Source organism: Cervus elaphus, chromosome 22 (genome assembly GCF_910594005.1).
Source record: "Cervus elaphus chromosome 22, mCerEla1.1, whole genome shotgun sequence".
NCBI lineage: Eukaryota > Metazoa > Chordata > Mammalia > Artiodactyla > Cervidae > Cervus > Cervus elaphus.
Window position 1 is genome coordinate 47,830,397 of NC_057836.1, and position 26,551 is coordinate 47,856,947.

Genomic DNA, 26,551 nt, shown 5'->3' on the forward strand with positions numbered 1-26,551 from the left:
CCATTGAGCTTCATTCTCATACCTGTAACTTGTATTTGAGAGTAGAAAGGATAACCTGTTTTCCTTAAAACAGAGAGGATGGAACCAAACTCGCAGGATGTGTTTGAGCTGGCATCACATGAAAGCGACCACCGTCAACCTCATCTTATTCACCAACTTAGTCCTGGCCACTTGCTCTGACCCCTTTCACACCCACATTCCAGCTTACTCCCAACCTGCTGAATCTCTGGCCTCGTGATTTCTTCAACCACTTATGCTCTCCCTCCCCATACCACATCTCCAGCTTTGACCTTCAGCTTTTGCTCAGCCACTCTTTACGTTTGCTGCCAGCTCTGCTGTCATCTCTACTGTTTGGGTTCTGGCTCACTCCCTGATGAGAGGAGCCCTGCTGGGTTCACCCCAGCCCTGCCAGAAGCCCCTGCCCGGATGTACTTGCACACAGGATTTCAGTCTTTGCATTTCAGTAGGAATCAAGGGTTATTAATTAACCCAGGGTGGAACCTATTATGAAACATCCCGGAAAGCTGGAACAAACCAAAGGGACTTCTGAACTCACAGCAGGGGAAAATGCCTTTTAATTGACTTGGATGACTTCACTGCAAAAATCTGTCTAGCTGTTATGCTAAACTGGAAACTAATCTATTAGATTGTCTAAGGAATCTCCCAGCCCACCCTGACCAGAATCTCCTGAGGTGGGGAGTGTGTCGGACACATAAACAGGACACTTGCTTTGAAATGGCTTCTTTTGGATTATATCCAGTGTGGCTGCCTTTTCTAGACCCTGGGAAAGAGAGGAGAGCCTGGTATCTGAGAATGAACTTATATGTACTACAGCATGTATATTTAACATCACATAGGGTGCTTTCATAAGGCACTGCTTCCTTTAGAGTAGAATTCAACCTAAGCTGAACCTAGGAGAAGTCTTGGATCACTTCTCTCAGGGAGTTTAGAGGGTAACGTGAGATAATTTCCACAGATGCTGTTGTCATGTACATGACAGCGGTGTAGTCTGGACTCAGAAGGGATTAGTGAAAATAACCAGGGTCTCATCACATGCTCAGTAAGTGCTGGGCACACGCTGAGTACATCATACAGATGAGTCTATTTGCCTTCATCACTACTCCATGAAGAGCAGATGCTAAAGTTCCCCCATTCTCCAGACGAGGAGACTAGGGCTAAGAGAGGTTGGATGGCTTACTGAAGGCCACACAGCTTGCACTCGGCAGAGCTGGAATTCACAGTTTGACTCCAGGCACTATGTTACCTGGGAAGGTGTACCTGGAGAAGTAAAAATCTGAAAAAGACTTGGTGAATTTCTTCTTCTGTGTCAGGACTGACTTGTGCATGAGACTTGTTCTGTAGGCTGCAAACTTGCCTACCGGGTCCTCTGCAAGTGAGTCCTGACTACCTTTCCTCAAGGTATAGCTCAGGCATTATTTCTCTTCTGCTTCCCCTGAGCTGCTTCTGTCCACGGAGGGTGAGGTGCCTCTTGACGATGCTGTCACATACCTCATGCATATTTCTACCATTCCATTTACCAGATTACTTTGAAATGAGTTGTTCACCTGCCTGTCACTCCCTCTAGTCTCTGGGCTTATAGAGAACATGGACAGTATCTTTATTCAACCTACAAATATTTACTGAGTGCCTACTATGTGGTGAGTGCTAAGACTGAAAAGGTGATTAGAAATAGATGTAGTGTCTACCTGATAGAGCTTAAAGTCTAATGGGAGAGACAGATGTTAATCACATAATTGATCTCTAGCGCTCTCTCACACACACACACTGACACTTGCATACACTTGCATGCATACATGCATACACCACGATTGCAAACTGACTAGGAGCCATGAGAAAAAGATACACAGTCTTACAGTAGCATGATACCACTGGCTACTTGTTCAGGTATTTAGTAGGTGTTTCTGGTAACCAGATAACGTAATCTGTGCTCAATAAATATTTGTCAAAGAATCTGAAGTAGGGAAAAATGCAAAAGCTACAGAGAAAATATCAGATCTACTGTGAGAACTTCCCAGGAAACAGATGCACCCAAATATTCTTTTGCATGGTCAGTGACATGGGTACAGCACTAACCTGACACCAGTGACGCAGGTGAACATTAGATGAACACACTAGGCCAGCTGCTGTCTGAGTTTATCTGTGCATGTTTAACCCTCACCATGACCTCACCAAGGAGGTGCCGATGGAACTGAAGCTCAAGAGGCTGTGTCTTACCCAAGGCCACCCGGCGTTCAGTCAGTGAGAGAGCTGAGATATGAATACATACTCCAGAAGCCCTGGTGCCCACACCACTGACCCTGCATCTTACTGCCTGTTTTCATCTCTTCTCTAGAGCCAAGGCTAGTCACCAGGTATTCCTTGCCCAAGGTCATAGTTCTGGTTACAGTAGAGCCAAGCTTGTCTCCTCCTTGCCAAGTCAGGCTGTGGGAGTTCTCAAGGGAGAAACCTGGCTATGATAAGAAGGCAGTGCCAGATGCGAAGAAGGGGCATGGAGTTGCATGTAGGGGGTTCTGTGTGCGTGTTAAAACCAAGAAGAAAAATTATTATTGAAGGTCAGTTATGTGCCCTTCATGGCTCTAACGCTTCTCTCACAATGCTATATTTAGATCTGTTATTGTTCAGATGACAAAACCAAGGCTGGGAGGGGTAAAGTAGGTATTTGTGGGATTAGCGACAGAAATGTGATTGGAACTTGTGTCTGCCTGCTTTCTTTGGCTCACCTGTTGCCCCGCTGGACCTGGTAAAAAGACTTGCTTCCTCCTGCCTACAGCACTTTTTCAGATTGACTTTTTCAGAGACATGTTTACCTGTGTTCTGGAACTTTCTTTCCTCCCTGAGGTTCCCTTCATGAACTTCTGGGTGGGTTCTCAGACTGTTTGAGGTGGAACTGAACCAGGTGACCTCTTCACCCACCCCACCTCGGGGCCTACATTCTGTCCAGACAGAGAGGAGACAGTCAGCCCTCCCCTCTGGCTGCCAGGAAAAGCAGGGGAAATGAAGGGGCTGAACCTCCTGTGGCTGGGCCAGCCAAGTACCAGGAGCCCCAAATTTGCATTTCATTGGACAGAACCAGGTTTTGCTCATGCGTCTCACTTTGCTCACTCTCGTACAACCGCTTTGGTCTCTCTTACTCCCTTTGCTCTCTGGGGCCCAGACTCCTTAATGTCCGTGGGAGGGAGGCCAAAGCCTCTCGGCAGCACCAAGGCCCCTAAACCAGGCCCCACCATGGCTTTCTGACTGCCTCTCTTCCTCATTCTGCTCACTGGTGCCTTGGAGGGTCTTTGGAGAGCTAATACTTAATTCAGATGGTCTCTTATTTACAGTGACTTTCCCTTAGGTTCTGCATCTTGGTTCCCCCAAATGTTGTTTCTATAAATATCTATCTGTCCATTCTTCCATCTATCTATATACCTGTTTGTCCAGTTACCCATCTGTCTGAAACCTAACTCTTTCCTCACTGCTTTTTTGGGGGAGGGGTTTTAAAATCAGTTTAGAACTAGGTTCCTTTCCCCCCAAATACCTTCATGAAATTTAGTATTTCATAATACCAATAATAGTGATAATAATAATAAAGTCCTAAATATTAAGCAGTCATTACACACACACACACCCCTGATGCTGAGAGTTGGACCATAAAGAAAGCTGAGCATGAAAGAATTGATGATTTTGAACTGTGGTGTTGGAGAAGACTCTTGAGAGTCCCTTGGACTGCAAGGAGATCAAACCAGTCCATCCTAAAGGAAATCAGTCCTGAATATTCATTGGAAGGACTGATGCTGAAGCTGAAGCTCCAGTGCTTTGGCCACCTGATAAGAAGAGCTGACTCTTTGGAAAAGACCCTGATGCTGGGAGGGATTGAGGGCAGGAGAAGGACAGGACAGATGATTGGATGGCATCACTGACTCAATGGACATGAGTTTGAGCAAGCTCTTGGAGATGGTGAAGGATGGGGAAGCCTGGTGTGCTGCAGTTCATGGGGTCTCAAAGAGTCAGACATGACTGAGCAGCTGAACAACAGCCTCACTTTATCCTCACAGTGGCCTTTGGAGTTATCCGTTACTACTACAGAAGAAACTGAAGTTCAGAGAGGCCCAGCAGTGCAGGTTACAGGATTTGAACTCCTGGCTCCCAAGCAGTCCATACTCTATAAAACGGATTCTCCTGACTTTCATGGCTAATTCACCCCTCGTTTCTGGGGTACACATCTGCTACCCCCATCACCCTTCTGTGTGGCTTCTGGTTTCTTCTAATCCTTACTTTAATTGTTCTTCACTTATATTTATTGGGAAATGACATTAAGAATCTGAAAGTAAACAGGCCCATTTCACAAATTCTTACTACTGCTCTGTAGTATTTTGTTTGTGTGGAGGAAACTTTTTGTTTCCTCAGAAGATGAGACATCTCAAGAGGGTTTGGTATGATGGAAAGAACTGTGTCTTGGATCAGAAGAGCAAGGATCAAATCCTGGCACCACCTCTTATTACCTATGGAACTTTGAGCATATGACTCAGTGTCCTTGGCTACAGTTTCTTTATTTGCAAAATGGAGGTAGTAACAGCAATACTACTATGTTCATCACATTGTAAGATTTGGTTCATTTTAGTTAAATCCAGGAGGACCTTGGATCTGGGTTGACAGATGCATGGGGTGTTTTCTACCTGCCAACTCTCCTCCAGCCACAACAGACACCACCGCTCGATGAAGGCAGGCTTTCCTGCTGAGCTTAGGGCAGCTTCATCATTCTCCATGCAGCAAGCAGAGCTGGCAGCAAGATGAAACTCACTGGGTAACCCCAAAGGAACTTTCAGTTCTCACATTCTGTGGGTTTGATACAAGGCTACTTAAAGAGGATGGTAAATTATGGATGAGGTGGTTGGATCGCGCCAGATGAGCTGAGTTGGTAAATATACGATGGGAATGAAACCGAGACCCACCACCGAGAGAGTGCTGAGTTCTATTCTGGCAATCTCTGGAGTTGTTCCCTAGAGCAGCTGTTTGCAGTTGTGCCCCTGGAGCCCTGCTGTCCGCAGGGGTATCTGGGGTTGCAACTGTCAAGCATTTTGGAAGAAGAGAGACGGGGAGAGAAAGGAGGAGGAGAAAGAAGAGGAAGAGGGAGAGGTGGAGAGGAGAAAAGAGAAGGAAGAGAGCTTAACTCATTCCTTCTCCATATCAGTAATTCTCAACCAGGGGTGATTTTGCCCCTGGGGGCCATTTAGCAATGCCTGGAAATGTTTCTGGTTGTCACAACAGGGGGATGCTGCTGACCTCTATGAGAAGAGGACAGGGATGCTTCTAAACATCTTACAGTATACAAGACAGCCTTCCATAACAATGAATGAATTATCCAACTCAAAAAAGTCAATGTGCCAAGTTTGGGGAACCCTGTACGAGACTGAAGCAACTCCAGGATGATCCCTTTTGTGCAGGGAGCCCTGTGGACCCCTAGAGACAGGAGGTGGTACTTCAGTTTATGATGATGTGGGCTTCCCAGATGGCTCTGAAGAAACTTCCCCTTCCCTCTTCCTTTTACTCATCACTAAAGGCCTCAGGGCAGAGATGGGGCAGGGACCTTCTCCTTCATTCTTACAAAAATGCCACGGCAGAGGTTTCTATGATTTCCCCAAGATTCCACAGCGAGGAGGTTCCAGAATGGGATAGACACCTCATGCTCTTGGATCTTTGTAACACAGCCCACCCCAGTCAGTGTGACCCCTGATTCTGCACCCAGCAACCTGCAGCAGAGGCCCGAAGCCAGGTGAAACCCCGAAGGGCTGGACCAAGCCTGGTGTTGTGTAGGGGCCTGGGATTTGTTATAGTCGAGTATGGTAAGACATGCAGACACGGAAATGACTGTCATGAAGGAAGAAGTGTCTCATACTCATAGTCCCCTAAAGCAGGAGGCGCAGAATACCACGATGTGGGGGTCCCATGGGGAAGCATCATGGCCAGTCTAGAGGCAGAGGGAGCAAGGGGAAAATGTGGGCAAGAGCCTTTATTATTGTGGTTCCACTGAAAGGAATAGGCAAGTCGTGGTGAGCACATTCTGGATTGACTAATCTGAATCATCTCAGCAGGCTCTGGGGTGTAGGGGCTATCCCTGGTTGTCTGGCACCTGGCCCTGGGTTGTTGGGGGTCAGGGAGAGATAGTGGTCCAGAGTGAGAGCCTATTTGTTGTTGATGTTCAGTCACTAAGTCCTGTCTGACTCTTTCCCACCCTGTGAACTGCAGCACGCCAGGCTTCCTTGTCCTTCACCATCTCCTGGAGTTTGCTCAAACTCGTGTCCATTGAGTCAGTGCTGTTATCTAACCATCTCATCCTCTGCTGCCCGCTTCTCCTCTTGCCCTCAGTTTTCCCTGTGAGGGCATGGGGTGTTTTCCAATGGTGTTTTCCAATGAGTCATCTGTTCGCATCAAAGCCTGGTAGGGAAGGTCGTTCAGTATGGGCTCTGGATAGTTGTCTCACATTTGACAGGTGCTTTCTATGGCAAGTCTTTACTTTCTCCAGGTTCTGGCCAACTCTGTGAGAGGTGGTCCTTCCAGGTTCAGTGAGCCAGAAAGATATGAAAGCATCATATCTTTCTAAGGTGCTTAGCACACCTCTCTAACCCCAAAGCCTCACCACACTGCTGCTTTTTAACAATTTTTTGAAATAGAACTCTTTTGTTTCTAACTAAGTCTTATATAAAACCCAGTATTTAAGCAAATTAAAAAGTAAAAATTACTCTTCTGTTTGATGCAGAGCTTGGATGACTCTGAACCTTTGAACCTGCAGAGAGTATCCCACTCCATAGACATCCTCTTTAGAAGTGATTCTCTCACTCCCTCCATCCTGCTGCTCTCCTTGCCTTGGGTTCTGCCATGGGTTGGAAGAAGCCTAGGGGAGTATTTGAGAGCAGGGATCCTGTAGCCAGATCACCTCCCAGCTGTGTGACCTTGGGGAATTATATTTAATCTCATGCCTTAGTGCTGCCAACTATAAAGTAGGCATAATGATAATATCCAGGAGATGGTGAAGGACAGGGAAGCCAGGAATGCTGCAGTCCATGGGGTTGCAAAGAGTAAGGCACAACTTAGTGACTGAACAACAACAATGATAAAGGACCTGCATAATGGGCTACTGTCAGAATTAATGCACGCAAAGCCGTTAGAACAGCGCCTGGCACATAGTAAATGCTTAACCATTATATATTGTAATCTTAATATAAATATAATTAGTGATATTAGATTATAAATATGCTATATTATAATTATTATGTTGCTGCCAGAACTATAAGGTTACACATACAATTTTCAGTCCTATTGCTACTAGCCATGCTTAGTACTATCACTCCTTTTGTCTCTTCCTCTCCAAAGACTAACACCACTGCCTCTCCTACTTTTCTTCTATTGCTGCTACTTCTACCATTGTTCCCACTGGGATAACCATTCCCCCCTCTGCTACTGGGCATTGCTGCCATCAAGTGAAAACAATGTCAGCTAGATCCTGAGAGTCAAAGAAGGTGTGAAGGAGCAGAAAATGACAGGAGCCACTGATGGGCCACCATGAACACGTTCACCTTGGTGCTCTCGTACCCTCTTTGAATTTCTCTTGCTCCAGGTTTAGGGGAGGTTAGTAATAAAGTCCCAGGCCTGTGGGGCCGTTATGGATGAAGTTGTACAGTGGTTCTACATTTGTGTTGTGTTTTTCCTGAGCCTGCAGGGTCAGAAATGACCCATTACAGCTCTTGGTGGCCCTGGATGTGTAGATACCCTCATGACTCAGGAATGTCATTGGTTCAGCAGCTCATAAGGGCTGCCTGCCCCCGGAATGTGGAGAGAGAAGCCTCCTCGCCTTTGCTTCCCTGCATGGGAGTGCATAGACTGCAGGGGGCTCCTGTCCCCTGACTCTGACCCTGGCGGTCCTCATTTGGGGATTAGATTCACGCTGACTCTGGGCTCTATCTGGGTCACACTGTCTTGGAACTGCTATGGCCCCTTGGGAAGGAAAGGAACATCTGAGAAAGGAGAACTAGGCCTTTAAAAATGTAAGTCTCTGTTGAGGAAAAGGAATTGGGAAAACAGCCCTTTTGCAAGGAGGAAGATGGCCTTGGGTTCCCCTTTCCCAAGCCCAGCCTTAATTTGGAGATATTTCACAGTGGCCTTTTGAAGGGGTGACCAGTTCATACCAAGCTGCCTTAAATGCTTGGAGCAAAAGCCTGTGGGGACTTGCAAATCAACTCCAGGAAGAGAAATTAGCTGTGTCTTGTCTCAGAACTCCCAAAACCGGCTCCAAAGTAAACACATAAGCTGTGCCGGCAGGGAAAGCATGGCCCCTTTTTCTTCTTCATTTTAGAAACTCCATGTGTGCATTATTTTAAATAGGCGCCAGCACACGAGGCCCTTTTAACAGGATTGAAAACAGATGGGGCCTTAGGCTGTTCGGTAGCTCTCAGAAACTGACATGGGAAGTGCTAAGCCATCTTGTGTCCAGGCGACGTTCATTTTCTTCTTGAAGCACAAGCCTGGCCAGGCCTCTCATTCCCAGGGAGCAGGAGTCTGCTTCCTGCATCAGGTGTGTCAGCAGGGGAAGGAAATATCTCCTTTCACTGCATTTACCCGTGTTTGCATTTACTTAACCCTCTGGCAGCCTGGGAGAAGAGAGACTTGTGCTAGCCTTGAGACCCCATGCTTCTGGAGCTGGAAGCATTGGGTTTTAACTTATTATACATGGGATTATTACTCTCCACAACCCATGCCTCTCCAGAGGCTCCCAGTCTCACTGTAAGTGATGGCCAGCCTTCGCATGTCTATACACCCTTCATGGTTAGACTTCCCTGGCCTTCCTCCTGCTCTTGTCTTTCTTGCTTACTCTGATCCAGTCACACTGGCCTTCTCACACTGTTCCTTAAAATCAAGCAGCAGGAAACAAGTGTTGATGAAGATGTGGAGAGATTGGAACACTTGTACATTGCTGGTAGGAATGCAAAATGGTATAGCTGCTATAGAATACAGTATGGTGGTTCCTCAAGAAGTCAGACAGAATCACCACATGACCCAGCAATTCCACTCCTGGGTATATAGCCAAAAGAATTGAAAGCAGGGACTCAGACATGTTTGTTAACCCATGTTCATAGCAACATTATTCACAGTATACAAAAGGTAGACGTAAAACCCAAGTGTTCATTGACAAATGGGTAAACAAATGTGGTATATCCATACAATGGAATATGATTCAACCTTTAAAAGGGAGGAAATTCTGACATATGCTACAACATGGACAAACTTTAAGTCAAATAAGTCAGACATAAAAGAACAAACATTGTATGATCCCACTTATATCAGATACCTAGAATAGTCAAATTCATAGAGACAGAAAGTACAGTAGTGGTTACCAGCAGTTACGGAGAATGAGTTACTGTTTCTTGGACTCAAGGGTTTTGTTGGGGATGATGAAGAAGTTCTGTGGTTGGATGGTGGTGATGGTTGCATGACAATGTGAGTGTATTTCATGCCACTGATTTATACACTTAAAAAACAGTTAAAATGGTAAATTTTACATTGCAGTTATTTTACCACAAAGAAACAAACTTGGAAAAACTCAGGCAAGCACACCCTGCCTTGAGCTTGTGCTTTTCTGTTCTCTTTGCCTGGAACCCTGTTTCCCGAGGCATCTGCACGGCCTGTTCAGACTCTTGGCACCAGGGTCGCCTTCTCAGAGGTACTGACTGCCCTCTCTGAAGTGGACGCTCCATGCACACGTCGCAGTCACTCTGAGTCATGTCACTTGCTTCATTTCTCTTCACAGCATTTAGCACCCAGAGGCTGACGCTGTGGTCTTTCTGAGGTGTCCAGCGCTCAGGCTGTAGGGGGCAGCAGGGACTCCATGTCTGGGGTTTAAACCTGGCCATGTCTTCTGCGGCCCACGCGGAAGGAGCCGCAGGCCTTCATCCTGGTGCAGGGCTTTACCCTGGTCCCTGGATGTGTGGACTGGATCAAGGGAAGGAAGGTGAGAGGAAAGACTCCTGGGAAGCAGCTCTAGGGCGAGAAGGTGAGGCCCAAGCTGTGGGCAGCATCGGGTAGAAAAGGAAGGTTGAAGGCTTTTTTCATTTCTACAGCACTGAAATGGTGTTGGACGTGTAAAATGAAAACCAAATAAAGGAAAGCATGTTAAGGTAGGAAAGAACATTTTAATTTCTCAGAGCTTTGATGGATGAGATGTTCTTGTCATCACATTACAAGTTTCCGTTTGGGGAAAAAATCTACAGAAATAAATTACATCAGCCCTACTTAAGCTCCTTCAGTATCTCTGCTCGCCATACTCGGCAGGCTAGGCTCATCAGCCCCCAGGCAGCTCTTCCCAGAGCTCCAGCCTCACCACCTCACCGTCAGGGTCACACCCACCTGTGATACAGCTGCCACACATGGACTCTGCTTCTGCACCTTGATCTCCAGGCCCCTGAACCCATCCATCAACCATCTGGAAAAGTTTGGGGAGACGTTCACACGTGCTTTGTTTAATCCTATAAACACGCATTTCTGAGCATTCAGCAGAATGGTACTTACACCTGTGGAACCCAGCACAACAATGAAGAGAAGTAGATGTCAAGGGGACATGATTCATCGTTCTTTTCTACGTAGCTAAGCTATGGTCTTAAAATCTCTGAACATTTGCCCGATCTGTCACAGGCAGCAAAAGTTTGTTGCAGGTGGCAAAATTCATTTCTAGGTCTCTCAACCTTATAAAAGCTCTGGAAATGGGGAGAGATGAGGTTCTGGCTGTCCCACCATTCTCTCCCCCTGAAAGCTTCTTCCTCTCCCTCCCCTCCTTCTCCCCCTCTTCCTTCCCCCTTTCTCCCCTCACCTCCTCAATCCTTCTCCGCATCCTTCCTCTCCCATCTCCTACCCTCCTCTTCCTCCCCCTCCTCCCTCTCTCCTTCAGCGAACACTTTCTATCCTTCGGACATTATCAAAAGCTCTCCCTACCCTTCAGGTTTTCCCTGGCAGAGGGAAAATGACAGTGGATGTTTTACTTTGATTCTCAGATGCTGTTGTTTCAGTCTCTATTCTTGGCACAGTAGTGCTCAGAAAAAGAAATAGTTGTTAAGTTAATGAATTAATGGATGACTTGAGTTCAGGTAGCTTTGTGATCTTGGCCAAGTCATTTTCTCTCTCTGTTTCTCATCCACTAATGAGAATGCTAATACCTACTCTCGTATCAAGAGGTCATTGTAATGATCAAATTAAAGCACATAAATGTGATATCTAACATTGATTATTCATTTTTCACTTAGGCACCTTGCTAAGGACTCTTAAGTGGATATTAATTCCATTTAATGGAATAATGGAATTAATCCATCTAATGCTCACACCTGCCCTAGGAAGGTACCATTCTTAACCTCATTTACAGATGAGGGACTAAGGCTTAGAAAGGCTAACTTGTCTAACGTTGCACAACAAGTAAGGGGTAAAACTCTGATTCAAACTCATGGGGTGCAATTCTGAAAACCTTCACATGCCAAACACTTTGTAAACTGCAAGTCACTGTTACTGATTTTTTTAAAAATAATATGGTGAACTCCAACTAACTTTGGATATTTTATTATTTGAACATTTAGGAATGTAGGTTTTGTCATTTTATTTTTCTCTATTTTATGTGTATTTTGACATGTTTTTCTCTCTCCATTACCTGCCTTCTACACACACATACACACACGCACACACAAAGAGGGATATTAAGATTTTTTGATGAGCAGAGATGCCTTTGCATCTGCCTGCATAGCTGGGTGTTTGGCACGGGAGGTGGGCAGTACTGCCAGGCAGCTCTCACTGACCCAGTGGCCCAGACCTTTCCTGAGATGCCCAGTACTGCTTCTGCACAATATTTCCTCCTCTGAAAAGGTCCACTGAATGAGTCTTCAGACATTCAAAGCCTCTTCTGTCTGCAAGGTGAGTCTGTACTAGTGGAAAAGAGCTCAGCCGTGAGATGCCAGCCAAGGAAGTCACTGAGCCCTCCAGGCCTCGGAGCTGAAAACACGGCCTATGCGGGAAACCGACAGGAAGCAGTTCTTGCTGAGAGCAGGCTTCGGGCCGCCTGCCAAGTACTTGCTATCAGCAGGGCAGTTAGAAGGAGCAGAGCGGTGAAAGGGGGACCTGTGGGCTTCCCCAGCAGACGCTGCACACTCATGTGGGAAAGACACAGGAAGGTGTAAGAATTAGAGCTCTGCCAGTTAAGACTCGAGCCACCCCAGATAAGCCGCTTGGTCCAGTGTGAAGGGTGTCAGCCTGGGTTTGGACCCCAGGATGTAACTTTGAACAAAGTCACCCTGCTTCCCTGGGCCTCACCTTTGACATCTGCAAAATGGGCATCTGTTCAGTCAGTGATATTCACAGAGCACCTGTCTTGTTTCCCCAGACACTGGTTTAGGTGCTGGGCTAGAGCTCTGAGCAAAACAGACAAAATCCCTGCCCCATGGAGCTTCTGTTATAGTGAAAGAAATGGACGATTAAATATTCAATTGGGATGGATGTAAATATTTATTTCAGAGGGCGGTGAGCGCTGTCGGGGAAGACTAAGCTAGGAAGTAGCTTGGAGCACAGCAGGTGCTCTGTGGGAAGGTGCCACTAGGGGCGCCAGGGAGCAGACACGTGCTGCCAGCTCTCGGAAGCAAGGTTTAGAGGCTGAGGGATTGGAGGTTGGAGCATGCTTCCTGTGCTTGATAATGGAAAAGAGGCCAGCATCGCGTGGCGATGACAGAGTGCGTTGAAACCGGGGCAGACAGAGGATGGTGGAAGGAGGTGTCAAAGAACCTAAATCCTGTAGGAGCTCACAGCCTGCGTAAAGCTTGGGTGTTCTGTGTTTAATGTTTTATTATTGTTGCTGCTGTTTGTGCTTTTAATGAGTCTCTATAAGACTCTGTGAAAGAACTTAAGAAGTGAAGGAGAGACTCCCCTGGTGATCCAGTGGTTAAGACTCCATGCTGCCTATGCAGGGGGCCCGAGTTCAATCCCCAGTCAGGGAACTAGATCCCTCATGCCACAACTAAGAGATCCTCCATACCACAGTGAAGATCCCAAGTGCTGCAACTGAGACCCAGTGCAGCCAAGTAAATTAAAAAAAAAAAAAAGAAATGAAGAAGATCACAGTGCATGCAGAATGCTGATTTATTTTAAAAGGAATTTGTTAATAACACAGTTTCCTTCCCAAGAGTAAACATAACAATATGTTAGGGATTACGGTGGAATTTTGATGAAAACTTGCTAGAGGACTCAAGAATGCCCTAATCCTACCTTGACATCACTACCACCACCCCTTTTGCAGGTTCCTAAAGTAGACAAAAACACAAGGAGGAAGAGCAAAGAAGTTTTAGGGGACCTAGGCCCAGCACCCCTGTGCAGGGTTACCTGAATCAGCTCCAGACCAAAGCAGTGCAGCATCTTACCTGTCTTTAAAGCCAAATGTCCCATTTATGAGTGTTACTAACTGTGCTAAGTCACTTCAGTCATGTTGGACTCTTTGTGACCCCATGGACTGTAGCCTGCTGGGCTCCTCTGTCCATAGGATTCTCCAGACAAGAATACTAGAGTGGGTTGTCATGCCCTCCTCCAGGGGATCTTCCCAACCCAAGGATCAAACCTGCACTCTTAGTTCTTCTGCATTGGCAGGTGGGTTCTTGACCACTAGCGCCACCTGGGAAGCCCTACTTACTAAATACATATTACTAAATAATTTTGAGGTACCACAAACACAGTTATGAGAAGAGAGAGCAGGTCATCTGGGCTTCTTTGGAATCAGAGTTCAGTGCTGGAAACTCACGGGAGAGAGAGTGGCTGAGAGCAAAATGGGTGCTGAGGGTGGCTTCTCTGAGGAGCTACAAGGCAGGAGAGAGGAAGTTAATGTGAGGCCACCCACTTCAGCAGGCTCTCAGCTGGAGAGAAGCAGAATGTGGACTCCAGAATCACATGTGATCGCCTGGCTTTTTGACCCAGCAGTGACCTTGCCCAGTGTTTAAGGCACATTATGATGTCCTGGGCACTAGATTAACAGTTCGTCCTTAGGAGGTGAGAAAGGGTAGAGAAAGGGCAGAGGATGAGTTGTCCTAACATTAGGGAAGGTCCTGGAGGCTGCCCACCTTCTGCCATCAGCTCAGTATCTATGTGTCTCTCTTGTCTCTCTCTTTTACCCTCCTGCAAATTACAAAGAGTGTCTAAGGCCTTGGAAAGGGGCAGACTGTAAGGGTTTAAGTGTACAGTCTGGACCAGATAGGTCTTCACTAACTAACAGGAATTTCCAGTATCTTATCAGCCTCCTTTGGATTCCAGAACAATCTGTCTGCCAGCATCTTGTCTTTCTCAGGAGCTCTGGACAACAGCTCTTTGTCAAAATCCTCCCTCCTTCAGTCAGGCTTCACGGTCAAGGCTGATAGCTGCTACCTCCACATTCCCACACATTTTCGGTTTCTTGTGTACATTCCAGTCACTCATCCAATTCCAAGTCCCAATTTCAGTTTCTTTCCCATTGATCTGTTGGCATAATAGCATCCTTCAACTTATTATAATAATGATGATTGCAATCACCATTTTGTACTCTGTCATCAACGTCATTGCAAATGCAATTATCGGTAACTAAACATGAATACCCCATGCTTTCAGTGATATTATCTGCTTAGCATCACATACTTTCTAGGTTCCAGAGAGAACCCATGAAAGACTCTTCAGGAAACTGAATGTATTCCATCTTGCTTGTGTGTGTTGTGCACACTCATGAGTGTGTGTGCATGTGTTTTCTTGGAGCTGGACATGTGTTTAATTATAAACAGGTGCTTGTATTCCCTTGTGATTGAGGGTGCCATAGAAGAGGTCTTGTTAAAGGATATGATTCCAACCATAACTAGCACTGATAATAGAGCCTGGAACTTAGAAAGTGCTATGTAAATACTTGTGGTTAAATATTTATCACTCTTATAACACAACCTTTTGTGTTTCCCAGTGGTCTCCCAAAGATGACTATACCCTAATCCCTGGAATCTGTGAAAATGATACTTAGAAGGGAAATGACGATGTGATTACAATTATGGACTGTAAGATAAAAAGAGTATCTCTGATTATCCAAGCGGGCCAGTCTGACCACAGAAGGCCTTAAAAACAGAACTTTCTCTGGCTAGGGAGGAAGATGTGACAAAAGGGAAGTCAGAAAACTTTGGAGAATAAGAGAGACTTGACATGCCATGACAGGTTTGAAGATGGGGCGTACAATGTGACAAGGAGTGCAGACCGCCTTAAGGAGCTGGGACAGTCTCCTAGCTGAGATCAGCAAGGAAGTAGAACCTCAGTCCTATAGCTGCAGAGAGTTCAATTCAGCAAACTTGGAAGCAGATTCTTCCCAAAACCTCCCAGAAAGAGCCCAGATGGCTGATACCTTGATTTTGGCTTTGTGAAACCTAGAACAGAAACCAGCTGAGCTAACATGGACTTCTGATGTATATAGAGCAGTGAGACAATACATTTGTGTTGTCTGCAACTGTTACATGTGTGATAATTTGTTGTGGCAGCAATAGAATACTAATAGAGTACCATTTCTTCATGGGGAGTTCAAAATCCTCAGAATTGGCCTCCCACCCACTTTTCTAGCTCTGTCCTATTGTATTCCTCCACATACTCCACGCTCAAACAACAGAAGACATCTCACTGCTTCATTAACCTGAGAGCCCTGTGTTCTCAGCTGTGCTTTTGTTCATGAAAACTTAGATTGGGCCTTTCTCCTCCTTTCTACCTGGAACCACCCTCCTCCTAGCTATGGTCTAGTGGATCTGGCAGTGGGGCAGTTTCAGAAGGTGAGTTATTTAGCATGTGTAGGTATTGTAGTCGTCCATTCATCTACAAAGTATAAAAATAATGCTTCATTACACAAGTATGTTTTCAATACCTCCTGTGTACCAGGAGCTGGATATAAAGTGGTAAACAAATTTCTAATAAAAGTATGATTGCTTGGCATTTCTTTGCCATAAGGTATGCTGTGGTAATAGTATTTTCCTTCTACCATCACTGGGAGACACTGGTTAAGAAAGAAAGAGAGGTGAAAATGAAACAGACCATGGACATAATTGACTCAGTTGATGATAACTCATTTTGAAGATGAAGAGGATTAAAGTGGAGAGAGAAAGAGGGGTTTGCCTAAGGCCATACACTTGGTCAGTGTTAAATCTGAAATTTAGATCCCTTGACCCCAGACTTCAAACCAGTTTCTTTTCCACTATTCTTTAATTCCTCCATGTAGATGCTTAATAAAAGTCATAAACAGAAAAACTCAGATAGTCTAGCATTTTCAGGTATCATTGAGATCAGTGTTGAAAACCTCCCACACCTAGTTTTAACAAGTTTAACAAAATACAAAGAACTTACATATGCTGCTGTGAAAACCTACCTGTCTTCAATGGTGTCCATGACCCAACAATTTCACTCCTAGGAATATACCCAAAAGAAATGAGAGTATATGTCCACCAAAAGAGATGTACAAGAATGTGCATAACAGCTTTTTTCTTAATAGCCAATGACTAGAAATAGTCCAGGTGTCCATCATCAGCAGAACAGATGAATGTATTATTGTACAGGAGGGCACGGCAACCCTCTCCAGTTTTCTTGCCTAGAGAATCCCATGGACAGAGGAGCCTGGCAGGGTACAGCCCATAGGGTCCCAAAGAGTCATACACGACTGAAGAGACTTAGCTCACACACCCATGCAGGCGCTGAAGCACTACACAGAAATAAAATGATTTATTCTAAGCTCAACGGCATGAATGAATCACACAGATGTAATGATGAGTGAAAAAAGGCAAATACCAAAGAGTATATAACTCTGAGATTCATATGAAGTTCAAGAACATACAAAACTAAGCTGCAGAAATAGAAGATATCAAAGTGGTAGTGTCATGGTGTGAAAGTTGATATCAGTTATATTGAAATGGACAGAATATTCAGGGAGGCTGGAGTTGTTACCAGTTTTCGTCTTGATGTTGATTGCTCATGCTAAGTTGCTTTAGTCATGTCCAACTCTTTGCAACTCCGTGGACTGTAGCCCGCCAGGCTGCTCTGTCCATGGGCTTCTCCAGGCAAGAATCATGGAGTGGGTTGAGTTTTCCTTCTCCAGGGGATCTTCCCAACTCAGGGATCAAACCCACGTCTCTTATGTCTCCTGCATTGGCAGGCGGGTTCTTTACCACTAGCACCATCTGGGAAGTTGATATTGATTATGCAAGCACAGATCAATTAAGATCCATCAATCTGTAAAATTAAAATTTGTGAAATTTAATTTAGCTATCCCTGTTTTTTTGAGGCATTCTTCTAAGGTTTACAATAGCTTTAATTTATCAGGATCTATGAGTTTGAGAAACTCTGGGAGCTGGCGATGGACAGGGAGGCCTGACGTGTTGCAGTCCATGGAGTTGCAGAGTTGGACACGACTGAGTGACTGAACTGAACTGAACTGATCTTTAAATAATGTTATACCTCTTTATATACAGTGTAAGGACCTTTTAACAGTATATTTCCATTTCCATCTATGTGTTATTGTTACACATTCTACTTCTGCGTGTGTGATGAACTCCTATAATTCATACTATTGTCTTGCAGGCAATTATTCACCTTGAGAAGCAGAGAACTACACTGACACAAAAGGAATAGACTTCCTTCCAAGTCTGAGAGTATTTACAGATGCACTTTTTATGGAAAAATGTAAAGTGAAAGTGAGGTGCCTACAGGCATGGCAGACTATAACAACTTGACCCTAATTCAAATTAAGAAGTCTTTGAAGAAAAAAGTCATCAGAGCACAGGCTCAGTAGTCGTGACTCATGGGCTTAGTTGCTTCATATCATGTGGGATCTTTCCAGATCAGGGTTGAGCCTGTGTCTCCTGCATTGACAGGTGGATTCTTCACCCCTGAGTCACCAGGGAAGCCCAGCTGTCATTCTTTGCCTCTCTTTATATAAAGTATATTTTCCCCCTCTGATTGCTTTGAAGGTTTTCTTTTCATCGCTGGTTTGTTAGTAAGCTGATTATTATGTACCCTAGTATGATTTTCTTTATGTTTCTTCTGCTTGGGAGTCATTGAATTTCTTAGGCCTATAGGTTTATAGTTTTCATCAAATTTGAAAAACTGAGCCTGAGGGGAGCTTCTGCAAAGTTGAGAAAGCTCTAGGTAAACTAGGACAAATTGGTCATCCTAGATCCAGAGCACACCGTGATCCAAGGCTAATTTAGCCCCACTACTAAATTTTTGAGAACTCTACTCTTATTACAAAGTCTTTATACTTTACCTGGTGAGAACATGAACTATCCCCAGCCCTGTGTGTGTTCTGGAGTGTTGAGTCTACTGTTTTCTGATAGTTCTGTCACTGGCCCTAAGAAGTTTCCTTTCATGCATGCTCATATCTGTACACAGCCAAAGCCTTGCAGATCTGCCTGGAGACCTTTTCCTCTGCAGTTGTATCTTTCCTTTACTCTGCCCTGCAAATTCTAGCCATTTCTACTGCTGCTGCTGCTAAGTCACGTCAGTCGTGTCCAACTCTGTGCAACCCCATAGACGGCTGCCCACCAGGCTCCCCCGTCCCTGGGATTCTCCAGGCAAGAATACTGGAGTGGGTTGCCATCTCCTTCTCCAATGCATGAAAGTGAAAAGTGAAAGTGAAGTTGCTCAGTCATGTCCAACTCCTTGTGACCCCACAGACTACAGCCCACCAGGCTCCTCCATCCATGGGGTTTTGCAGGCAAGAGTACTGGAGCGGGGTGCCATTGCCTTCTCCAGCCTCCCTGCATTCTAACGTTTGACTCTTCAGCTTAGTGAGACTACTGGGCACTGATTGCATTCTCCCATACCTGAAAACTGCCTCCAGGCAGTCAGCTAGGGCAGTCACAGAGGTAATTTCTTGTGTTTCCTTTCTGCAAGGTCATAGTCCTGCAATGCCTTTTGTTCAGTGTCTGAGAACTATTAATGTATTTTGTCTGGCTTTCCAAGTTTAAGATGAGAGTGTAAATACAGTCCCTATTACTCCACTGTGGACTTAATTAAGCAGAAATCTTTACTCTTTATATTGTATGCCTTAATATTTTAAAAATTGTCTATGTTATAAATATTTGAAAAGGTTGCTCTTTTTCTGTTTTTTTATGCATTTCAATTTACTCTTGCTAAGACAGTTAAATATTTGACTATGATAATGATAGCTGTTGACAGAGATCTTCCTCCTGTGTAACATGTCTCAGCTCTGTGCTAGGCGTCTCATATACACTATCTTGAATCTTTACTAACAGTTTTAAAGCTAGATACCACTGATATTATTGCCTCCATTTTAGAGATGTCAAAACTGAGATTCTAAGCAGTCAGTAACTTGACCAAAATCATCAGATATTGAGCAGTTACTTTTAAATGTAGTTTCTTTGAATATTTATTTATCTATACCACCATGCCTAGTGTATAGTAAAGAGACATCACACTAAAAATAATTGGGACCAAAATGTTTTTGAGGTCAAAAGGTTAACTTATGCAGAAAAGGCAGAAACATGACTCTCATAGTAGTGCTTTATTTTGTGTATGTGTGCATATATGCTTGTAAGTATGTGTTTGCTGATGTGGATAAAGGAGCCTTACCTAAATCAATTGACATTCTTTGAACCCTGACGCCTTTGCATGCAATACTAAAATTGGATCCAATTTCCAGAATTATTTTATTACTTTCCTAGGATTATTGTAACAAATTACTACAACTTGGTGGCTTAAAATAAAAGAAATTATCCTCTCAGAGGCCAGAAATTGGAATCAAGGTGTCGGCAGATCTGTACTCCCTCTGAAGACTGTCCTTCCTTGCTTCTTCCACCTTCTAGTAACTTGTTGTTCCTTGGTTTTGGGTCAGTGTTAACTCCAGTTTCTGCCTCCGTCTTCATACAGCCTTCTTTCCTGGGTCCCTCTGCCTCCCCTTCTCTTCTTTTATAAATACATCTTATTATACTTAGGGTTCACACTCATCCAGGATCTGAGAGCCTTAGTTATATCTGCAAAGACTCTGTTTCTATACATAGTCACATTCACAGGTATCAAGGGTTGGGACTTGGACATATCTTTTAGGGGAATCAATTTAACCCACTACAGTCTATGAGAGCTCTCCAAGCCCTGGTATTTAGGATTCTACCAGCAGGGTCATCCTGCTGTCTTGAAGGAGAGATAGTTGGATACACCTATGTTCATGTCCATGGGTGTTGAAGTTTTTAGAAAGAGAAATATAGGAAAGTGCTCTTTCTTTGCTACTCCAGCTCTCTGTGCTTGATCAAGCAGAGGCTTGCTGCCCTATAACCCAGGAATCTACCTTCTATGATTACTCATAAACTATGACTAGGAGACAGCTGCAGACACTCAGATCTGAACCAGATGAACTTCTGACTTGTATATCCAAGCCCGAGGGTGTCTTCTATCCAGGTATTTCTCTTTCCATTTGAGCAGCAAGATAGCCCCTGGGTCTTTGCCATCTAGTTGGAGATTTTACCATCCAAGATTCTGACTCACCCGTTTCCTTCATATTTCTTGTGCCCAGCAATTCTGTGTTGTAACTTCTTTTTCTCCACACAAGCAACAACTTTTCTTGCTAATTCTTCTTTGTAATCTTACCAATGAAATGTCTTGAACATGATGGGCTGAATTTTTAAGGCATTAGATTTAATAACTGGGTCATTACCACTGTTTACCAACCTGGCCTCATTAACAGAGCTCTTTGCTTTTCACCTTTCCACAGCATAATGAGGTTATTAATTAAAACAAGAGACACAAGCACTCTGGGTTTGCTTTAATGCCATCTGGGAAGATAGCTAGGTCTTTGGTCATAATTTCTGGTAAATGATTCTAAGGGAATACATTTAAATCACCATGAAATGATATTTCCCTTCAATGTAAGCTTGTTTTTCTCTTTGAGTGGTTTATTTTTAGGTCCCTAAAATTCCCAGTTGCAGTCCACCTAATGCCTTATTTAGCTAAACAGTGGGGACAGTGGGGTGCTGCAGTTAAAAGACAGGCTGGAGCCAGGCTGCCTGGGGTTAAATCCTGGCTCTGCTACCTACTGTGTGACAGTGTGCAAGTTATTTGATCTCTCTCTGCCTTGGTTTTTCATGTAGACAAGTGTGAGGATTAAATGAATTCATACGTATAAAATGCTTAGGACAGTACCTGGCACATAGTGAGTGTTGCATGTATGTGAGCAGTTATTTTTATTCATTAAATCCAAAGAAATAGCTCTTGGTTTCTGTATAAGTCAGTCTAGTATTATGCATTTTCTCGAGTGGGGTTACAGGTTGAATTATGTCTCCTAAAATTCATGTGTTAAAGTCCTAAAGCCCAGTGCCTCAGAATGTGACCTTATTTGGACACAGGTATGTGGAGATAGGATCTTTACAGAGATAATCAAGTTAAAGTGAAGGCAGTAGGGTGGGTCCTAACCCAGTATGACTGGTAGAATGGATACAGAGATTTGCACAGAGGAAAAGCATACTGATAAGAGACAGAGAGAAGGTGGCCATCTACAAGCCAATGTGGAAAAACTCGCAACAGAGCCTTCTTGCACAGCCCTCAGGAAGAACCAGTGCTGCCCACACCTTGATTTTGGACTTCTAGCCTCCACAGCTGTGAGAAAGCACAGTTTTCTGTGTTTAAGCCACCTAGTGGGGTACTTTGTTATGGCAAACCTAGGAATTGGTTATAACATCAAGTCACTACCCCCAGGGAGCATATAATCTGGTAGGAGGGATGTATTCCATAGGAAAGGGCTTCCTAGGTAGCGCTAGTGGTAAAGAAGCCACCTGCCAATGCAGGAGACATAAGAAACGCAGGTTCGATCCCTGGGTTGGAAAGATCCCTTGGAGGAGAGCATGGCAACCCACTCCAGTATTCTTGCCTGGAGAATCCTGTGAACAGAGGAGCCTGGCCGGCTACAGTCCATAGCGTTGCACAGAGTCAGACATGACTGAAGCTACTTAGCATACACACATTCCATAGGAATAGCAACAGAAATTTTTTAAGCTTGCGCAACCAAATAAGCCAACAAAAAGATGAACTTGGAAGGATACAGAAATGTCTAATAAAACACAAATGTGGCACTGTAGTTGGCACATAAACATGAAGAATACTCCTTAGTGGGGACCCAAATAAAGAATACTGCTTATATCTCTCATCTCTGCCCCTCTCTTGGTAACTATGGAGTTCCTCTACACCACCACCTCCTATCTCTCTCCCCGTGCCTGTCCGCTCCCCTCGAGTTAGAGTACCTTCTTCCACCTTCAAGGAGGTAGAAATTAGTAGTGATGTAACCCTGGACATGTCACCATGCCTCTCTGCATCTCAGCTTCTTCATCTTTCACGTGAGATTTAAATGTATGTTTGGCACATATAAATGTTATGAGTCATTGGCAACCCTAGTACTTTGTGAATCCTTATTGTTTTGCTTTCTCTTTTAGGCCGAATTCTCAGAGTTGAATTTAGCCGCCTATGTTACTGGGGGCTGTATGGTGGACATGCAAGTCATGAGAAATGGAACCAAGGTTGTGAGGTAAGGAAGACCAAGTGCAGAAAACCTTCACTTCAGAGGAGTATATAAAGTACCTTCCAGAGCCAGCCCCTCTGTTTGTTGCCTGCAACCTAACTCCTGTGCTGCACATACTTTCATGTATAGAATGTATGCTTCCAAAGAGCCGAGGTGTTAGTGCACATTAATGACTAATGGCACAAAATAATATGGGGAAGCAGCTGAGTGAGTACCCTGGAATGATCCCTGGGCTTGGAGAAGGAAGATTTGGGTTTCATTTCTGACTTTGTGGCTCTGTTCAATAATATTATTTAGTCTCTCTTGCCCTCTGATTCTCATCTGCCGCATGATGATACTGAATATGAAAGTAGAAAGCAAGTATGTGAGAACACCCTATTGTTAATAATTATAAAGTGCTGTACAAATGTAAGACATTTTTTTTAAAGAGGCTGCATCTTGCTTCCAGCAGTAGGGAAGAATAAATGTTCACAGACTCCCTTCCCAGGACATCACACCTAAAAGTACTGGATATAATATTCCCACCTACCCACCCAAATCTGTTTGTAATATATGCTGAACTAGACGGAACATGAGGGAATTCTTCAGAAGCCCAGGAATGTCAAGAAAGTGTAAATCTTGAGGAGCGATAAGTTCAGTTCAGTTCAGTTCAGTCACTCAGTCGTGTCCGACTCTTTGCGATCCCATGAACCGCAGCACGCCAGGCCTCCCTGTCCATCACCAGCTCCCGGAGTTTACTCAAACTCATGCCCATCGAGTCGGTGATGCCATCCAGCCATCTCATCCTCTGTCGTCCCCTTCTCCTCCTGCCCCCAATCCCTCCCAGCATCAGGATCTTTTCCAATGAGTCAACTCTTCGCATCAGGTGGCCAAAGTATTAAGAGTTTCAGCTTCAGCATCCGTCCTTCCAATGAACACCCAGGACTGATCTCCTTTAGGATGGACTGGTTGGATCTCCTTGCAGTCCAAGGGACTCTCAAGAGTCTTCTCCAACACCATAGTTCAAAAGCATCAATTTTTCAGCGCTCAGCTTTCTTCACAGTCCAACTCTCACATCCATACATGACCACTGGAAAAACCATAGCCTTGACCAGAAGAGCATATTAAAACATTTCTATCTAATTAAGTACCCAGAGAATGATACAGACCAGGTCTTGTGAGGATTTAGATGGAGAAGAAATAGGATTCATATTTGGGAAAGTAGAGACAACAGGAATAAATTTGAGGAAAACGTGGTATTTGTTCTAATACTTGTCAGATGGTAGAATATGGGCATTCTATGTGTTTTTTTTTTCTATGTGTTTTAAGAATAGGAAAGTTCTTGTACAAACCAACAGTCTTTGTACAAACAAAAAAAAAAGGTGGGGGGAGTATGTTTAGGAAATTATGGTAATTCAACTAATTCAGCCATCATTTACTGAGCACCTGCTGTGTGCCGAGGAAGACCTTACATGGCTTCCTATTTCCAGTAATGGTAGACCAATTCTAGATTATCTGAAAACCGTTTCAAAGCTGGTTGTTAATAATGATACCTTCAAAGCCATCAAGGAGTTGACATGGTAGTAAGAATTTGCCAGGAAAAGAATGATGGGGAAGTGGAAATCCGGAGAGAGAAATGAGTACAAAAACTTCATTTTTCCTGTGAGTATTGCTAAGTTCAACAAACTTGAAAATTGGTTTTGATGGTCTAGCAGAGGCAAGGGAGAAAAAAATCAATACCCAGGGTTACTTAGGAAGTAATGGTAGGGCCTCCCCAAAATAAGCTGAGACCTCAAAGAACTACATCTCAAGGTAAATGTGAACCATAGGTATATGAGTCCTCACAATTCACTGCAGCTTGAATTGCACTTTGATTGACCTTCCAGGGAACCTTGAGCATTAATCTTAATTTATGGTAATCCCAGACATGCAAGAAGTAAAAGCAAATCCTTTGTAGTGGAAGACACTTTCATCCTAGTCTTCAAATAATTATTCAGATAATTTTTTATATAATGGCTACTGCCGGTGCTGCTGCTAAGTCACTTCAGTCGTGTCCGACTCCATAGACGGCAGCCCACCAGGCTCCCCTGTCCCTGGGATTCTCCAGGCAAGAACACTGGAGTGGGTTGCCATTTCCTTCTCCAATGCATGAAAGTGAAAAAGTGAAAGTAAAGTCGCTTAGTCGTGTCCGACTCTTAGCGACCCCATGGACCGCAGCCTACCAGGCTCCTCCATCCATGGGATTTTCCAGGCAAGAGTACTGGAGTGGGGTGCCATTGCCTTCTCCGTGTATAATGGCTAGCACATAGTAAAAAATAGTAAGGCACAGACACCATAAATGAGAAGAAACAGGAAATATAGACAGCAGAAAGATACCCTCAAAGACACTATATATTGGAATGATCAGACCCACATTCTTAAAAGAAAAAATCCTACATGTTAAGTTGAAAAAATCATATTGGAAAATGTCTGCAAGGAATAGGAAACTATAAAAAAATGACAGAACAAGTTTTATTAAAATCAAAAAGAACTTCTAGAAAGGAAAACTACAATAACCAACATTATTAGAAGTGTTGTGTTTAATAACATATTAAACAGCATTGAAAAGGTGTTAATGAAGTGTAAATATTTTATGAAATAAGGCAAAATAAAAATATTCATGAAGACCTCACTGAGGGAAATTGTAAAGTATGTACTTCAAGTAAAAAGAAAATGACATATAACATAAAGCAGCAAGAAGACGTGAAGAGCAAAGAAGGTGGAACTGTTAATAAATGTTATCTTCAAAAAACAGTAGTAATAATAATATCTTGTGGATTTGAAAAATATATGAAGGATTAAAATATACCACAGTAAGTAGATTCTGTAGTTAAATAGAATTAAGATATTTTGAGGCCCTTGCATTATCAGAGAGGAAAGTCAATATATTGATTATTAATAGGCTTCAAAAAGTTAAAAATGGAAATTAAAGAATTAAAGAATAATTAAAAGTAATATCTGTGGTAATTACTAAAAATAGAAGTGGAATGTAGTACTTAAAGGTGATAAGAGAAAAATAGAAATAATAAGAGAAGACAAAAGGAGAAAAGCCAATGCAAAACAGGTATTATAAATAACACAACTAGTGTGATAAATTTAAATCAATATTTATCAACAGGCTGATAATCTGAATGGTGTGTACAGCAGTACTGGTTCTATAGAAATTGGTTAATAGTCCCTCACCCGAGCCCACTGAATGTCTTCAGCCACCCTTACCCATAGATGGGCAGGGACACTGGACTACTCTTTGTCCCTCAGCTCACAACACTTCTGTCCCCCATCTCATATCCTTGTTTCTCCCATAGTCAGAGGACACCCAAACTTTGTAGGGGAGATTCACCCTTGGAAGCAGTAGTGGATTCAAGTTGTTGTTCAGTCACTTAAGTCATGTCTGACTCTTTGTGACCCCGTGGACTGCAGCTCACCAGGCTTCCCTGTACTTGACTTTCTCCCAGAGTTTGCTCAGATTCATGCCCATTGAGTTGGTGATGCTATCTAACCATCTTATCTTCTGCTCTCCCCTTCTCCTTTTGCTTTCAATCTTTCCCAGTGTCAAGGTCTGTTCCAATAAGTCAGTTCTTCGTGTCAGGTAGCCAAAGTATTAGAGCTTCAGCTTCAGCATCAGTCCTTCTAGTAAATGTTCAGGGTTGATTTCCTTTAGGATTGACTGGTTTGATCTACTTGCTATCCAAGGGACTCTCAAGGGTCTTCTACAGCTCCACAATTTAAAAACATCAATTCTTGGGTGCTCAGCCTTACTTATGGTTCAACTCTCACATCTGTACATGACTACTGGAAAAACCATAGCTTTGACTATATGGATCTTTGTCTGCAAAGTGATGTCTTTGCTTTTTAATATGCTGTCTGAGTTTGTCATAGCTTTCCTTCCAAGGAGCAAATAACTTTTAATTTTGTGGCTTTAGTCACCATCTGCAGTGATTTTGGAGCCCAAGAAAATAAAAT

General features: G+C 43.8%; 1 protein-coding gene across 1 annotated transcript in view; it reads left to right on the top strand.

Moving 5' to 3' along the window:
- SYN3 (synapsin III) overlaps positions 1 to 26,551 on the top strand; it is a 459,000-nt gene that overhangs the window by 65,591 nt on the left and 366,858 nt on the right. The window contains exon 4 of the mRNA XM_043882279.1: positions 22,485 to 22,576. Within this exon, the coding sequence (XP_043738214.1) occupies positions 22,485 to 22,576 (92 nt within the window). The remainder of the gene's footprint in view (positions 1 to 22,484; positions 22,577 to 26,551) is intronic.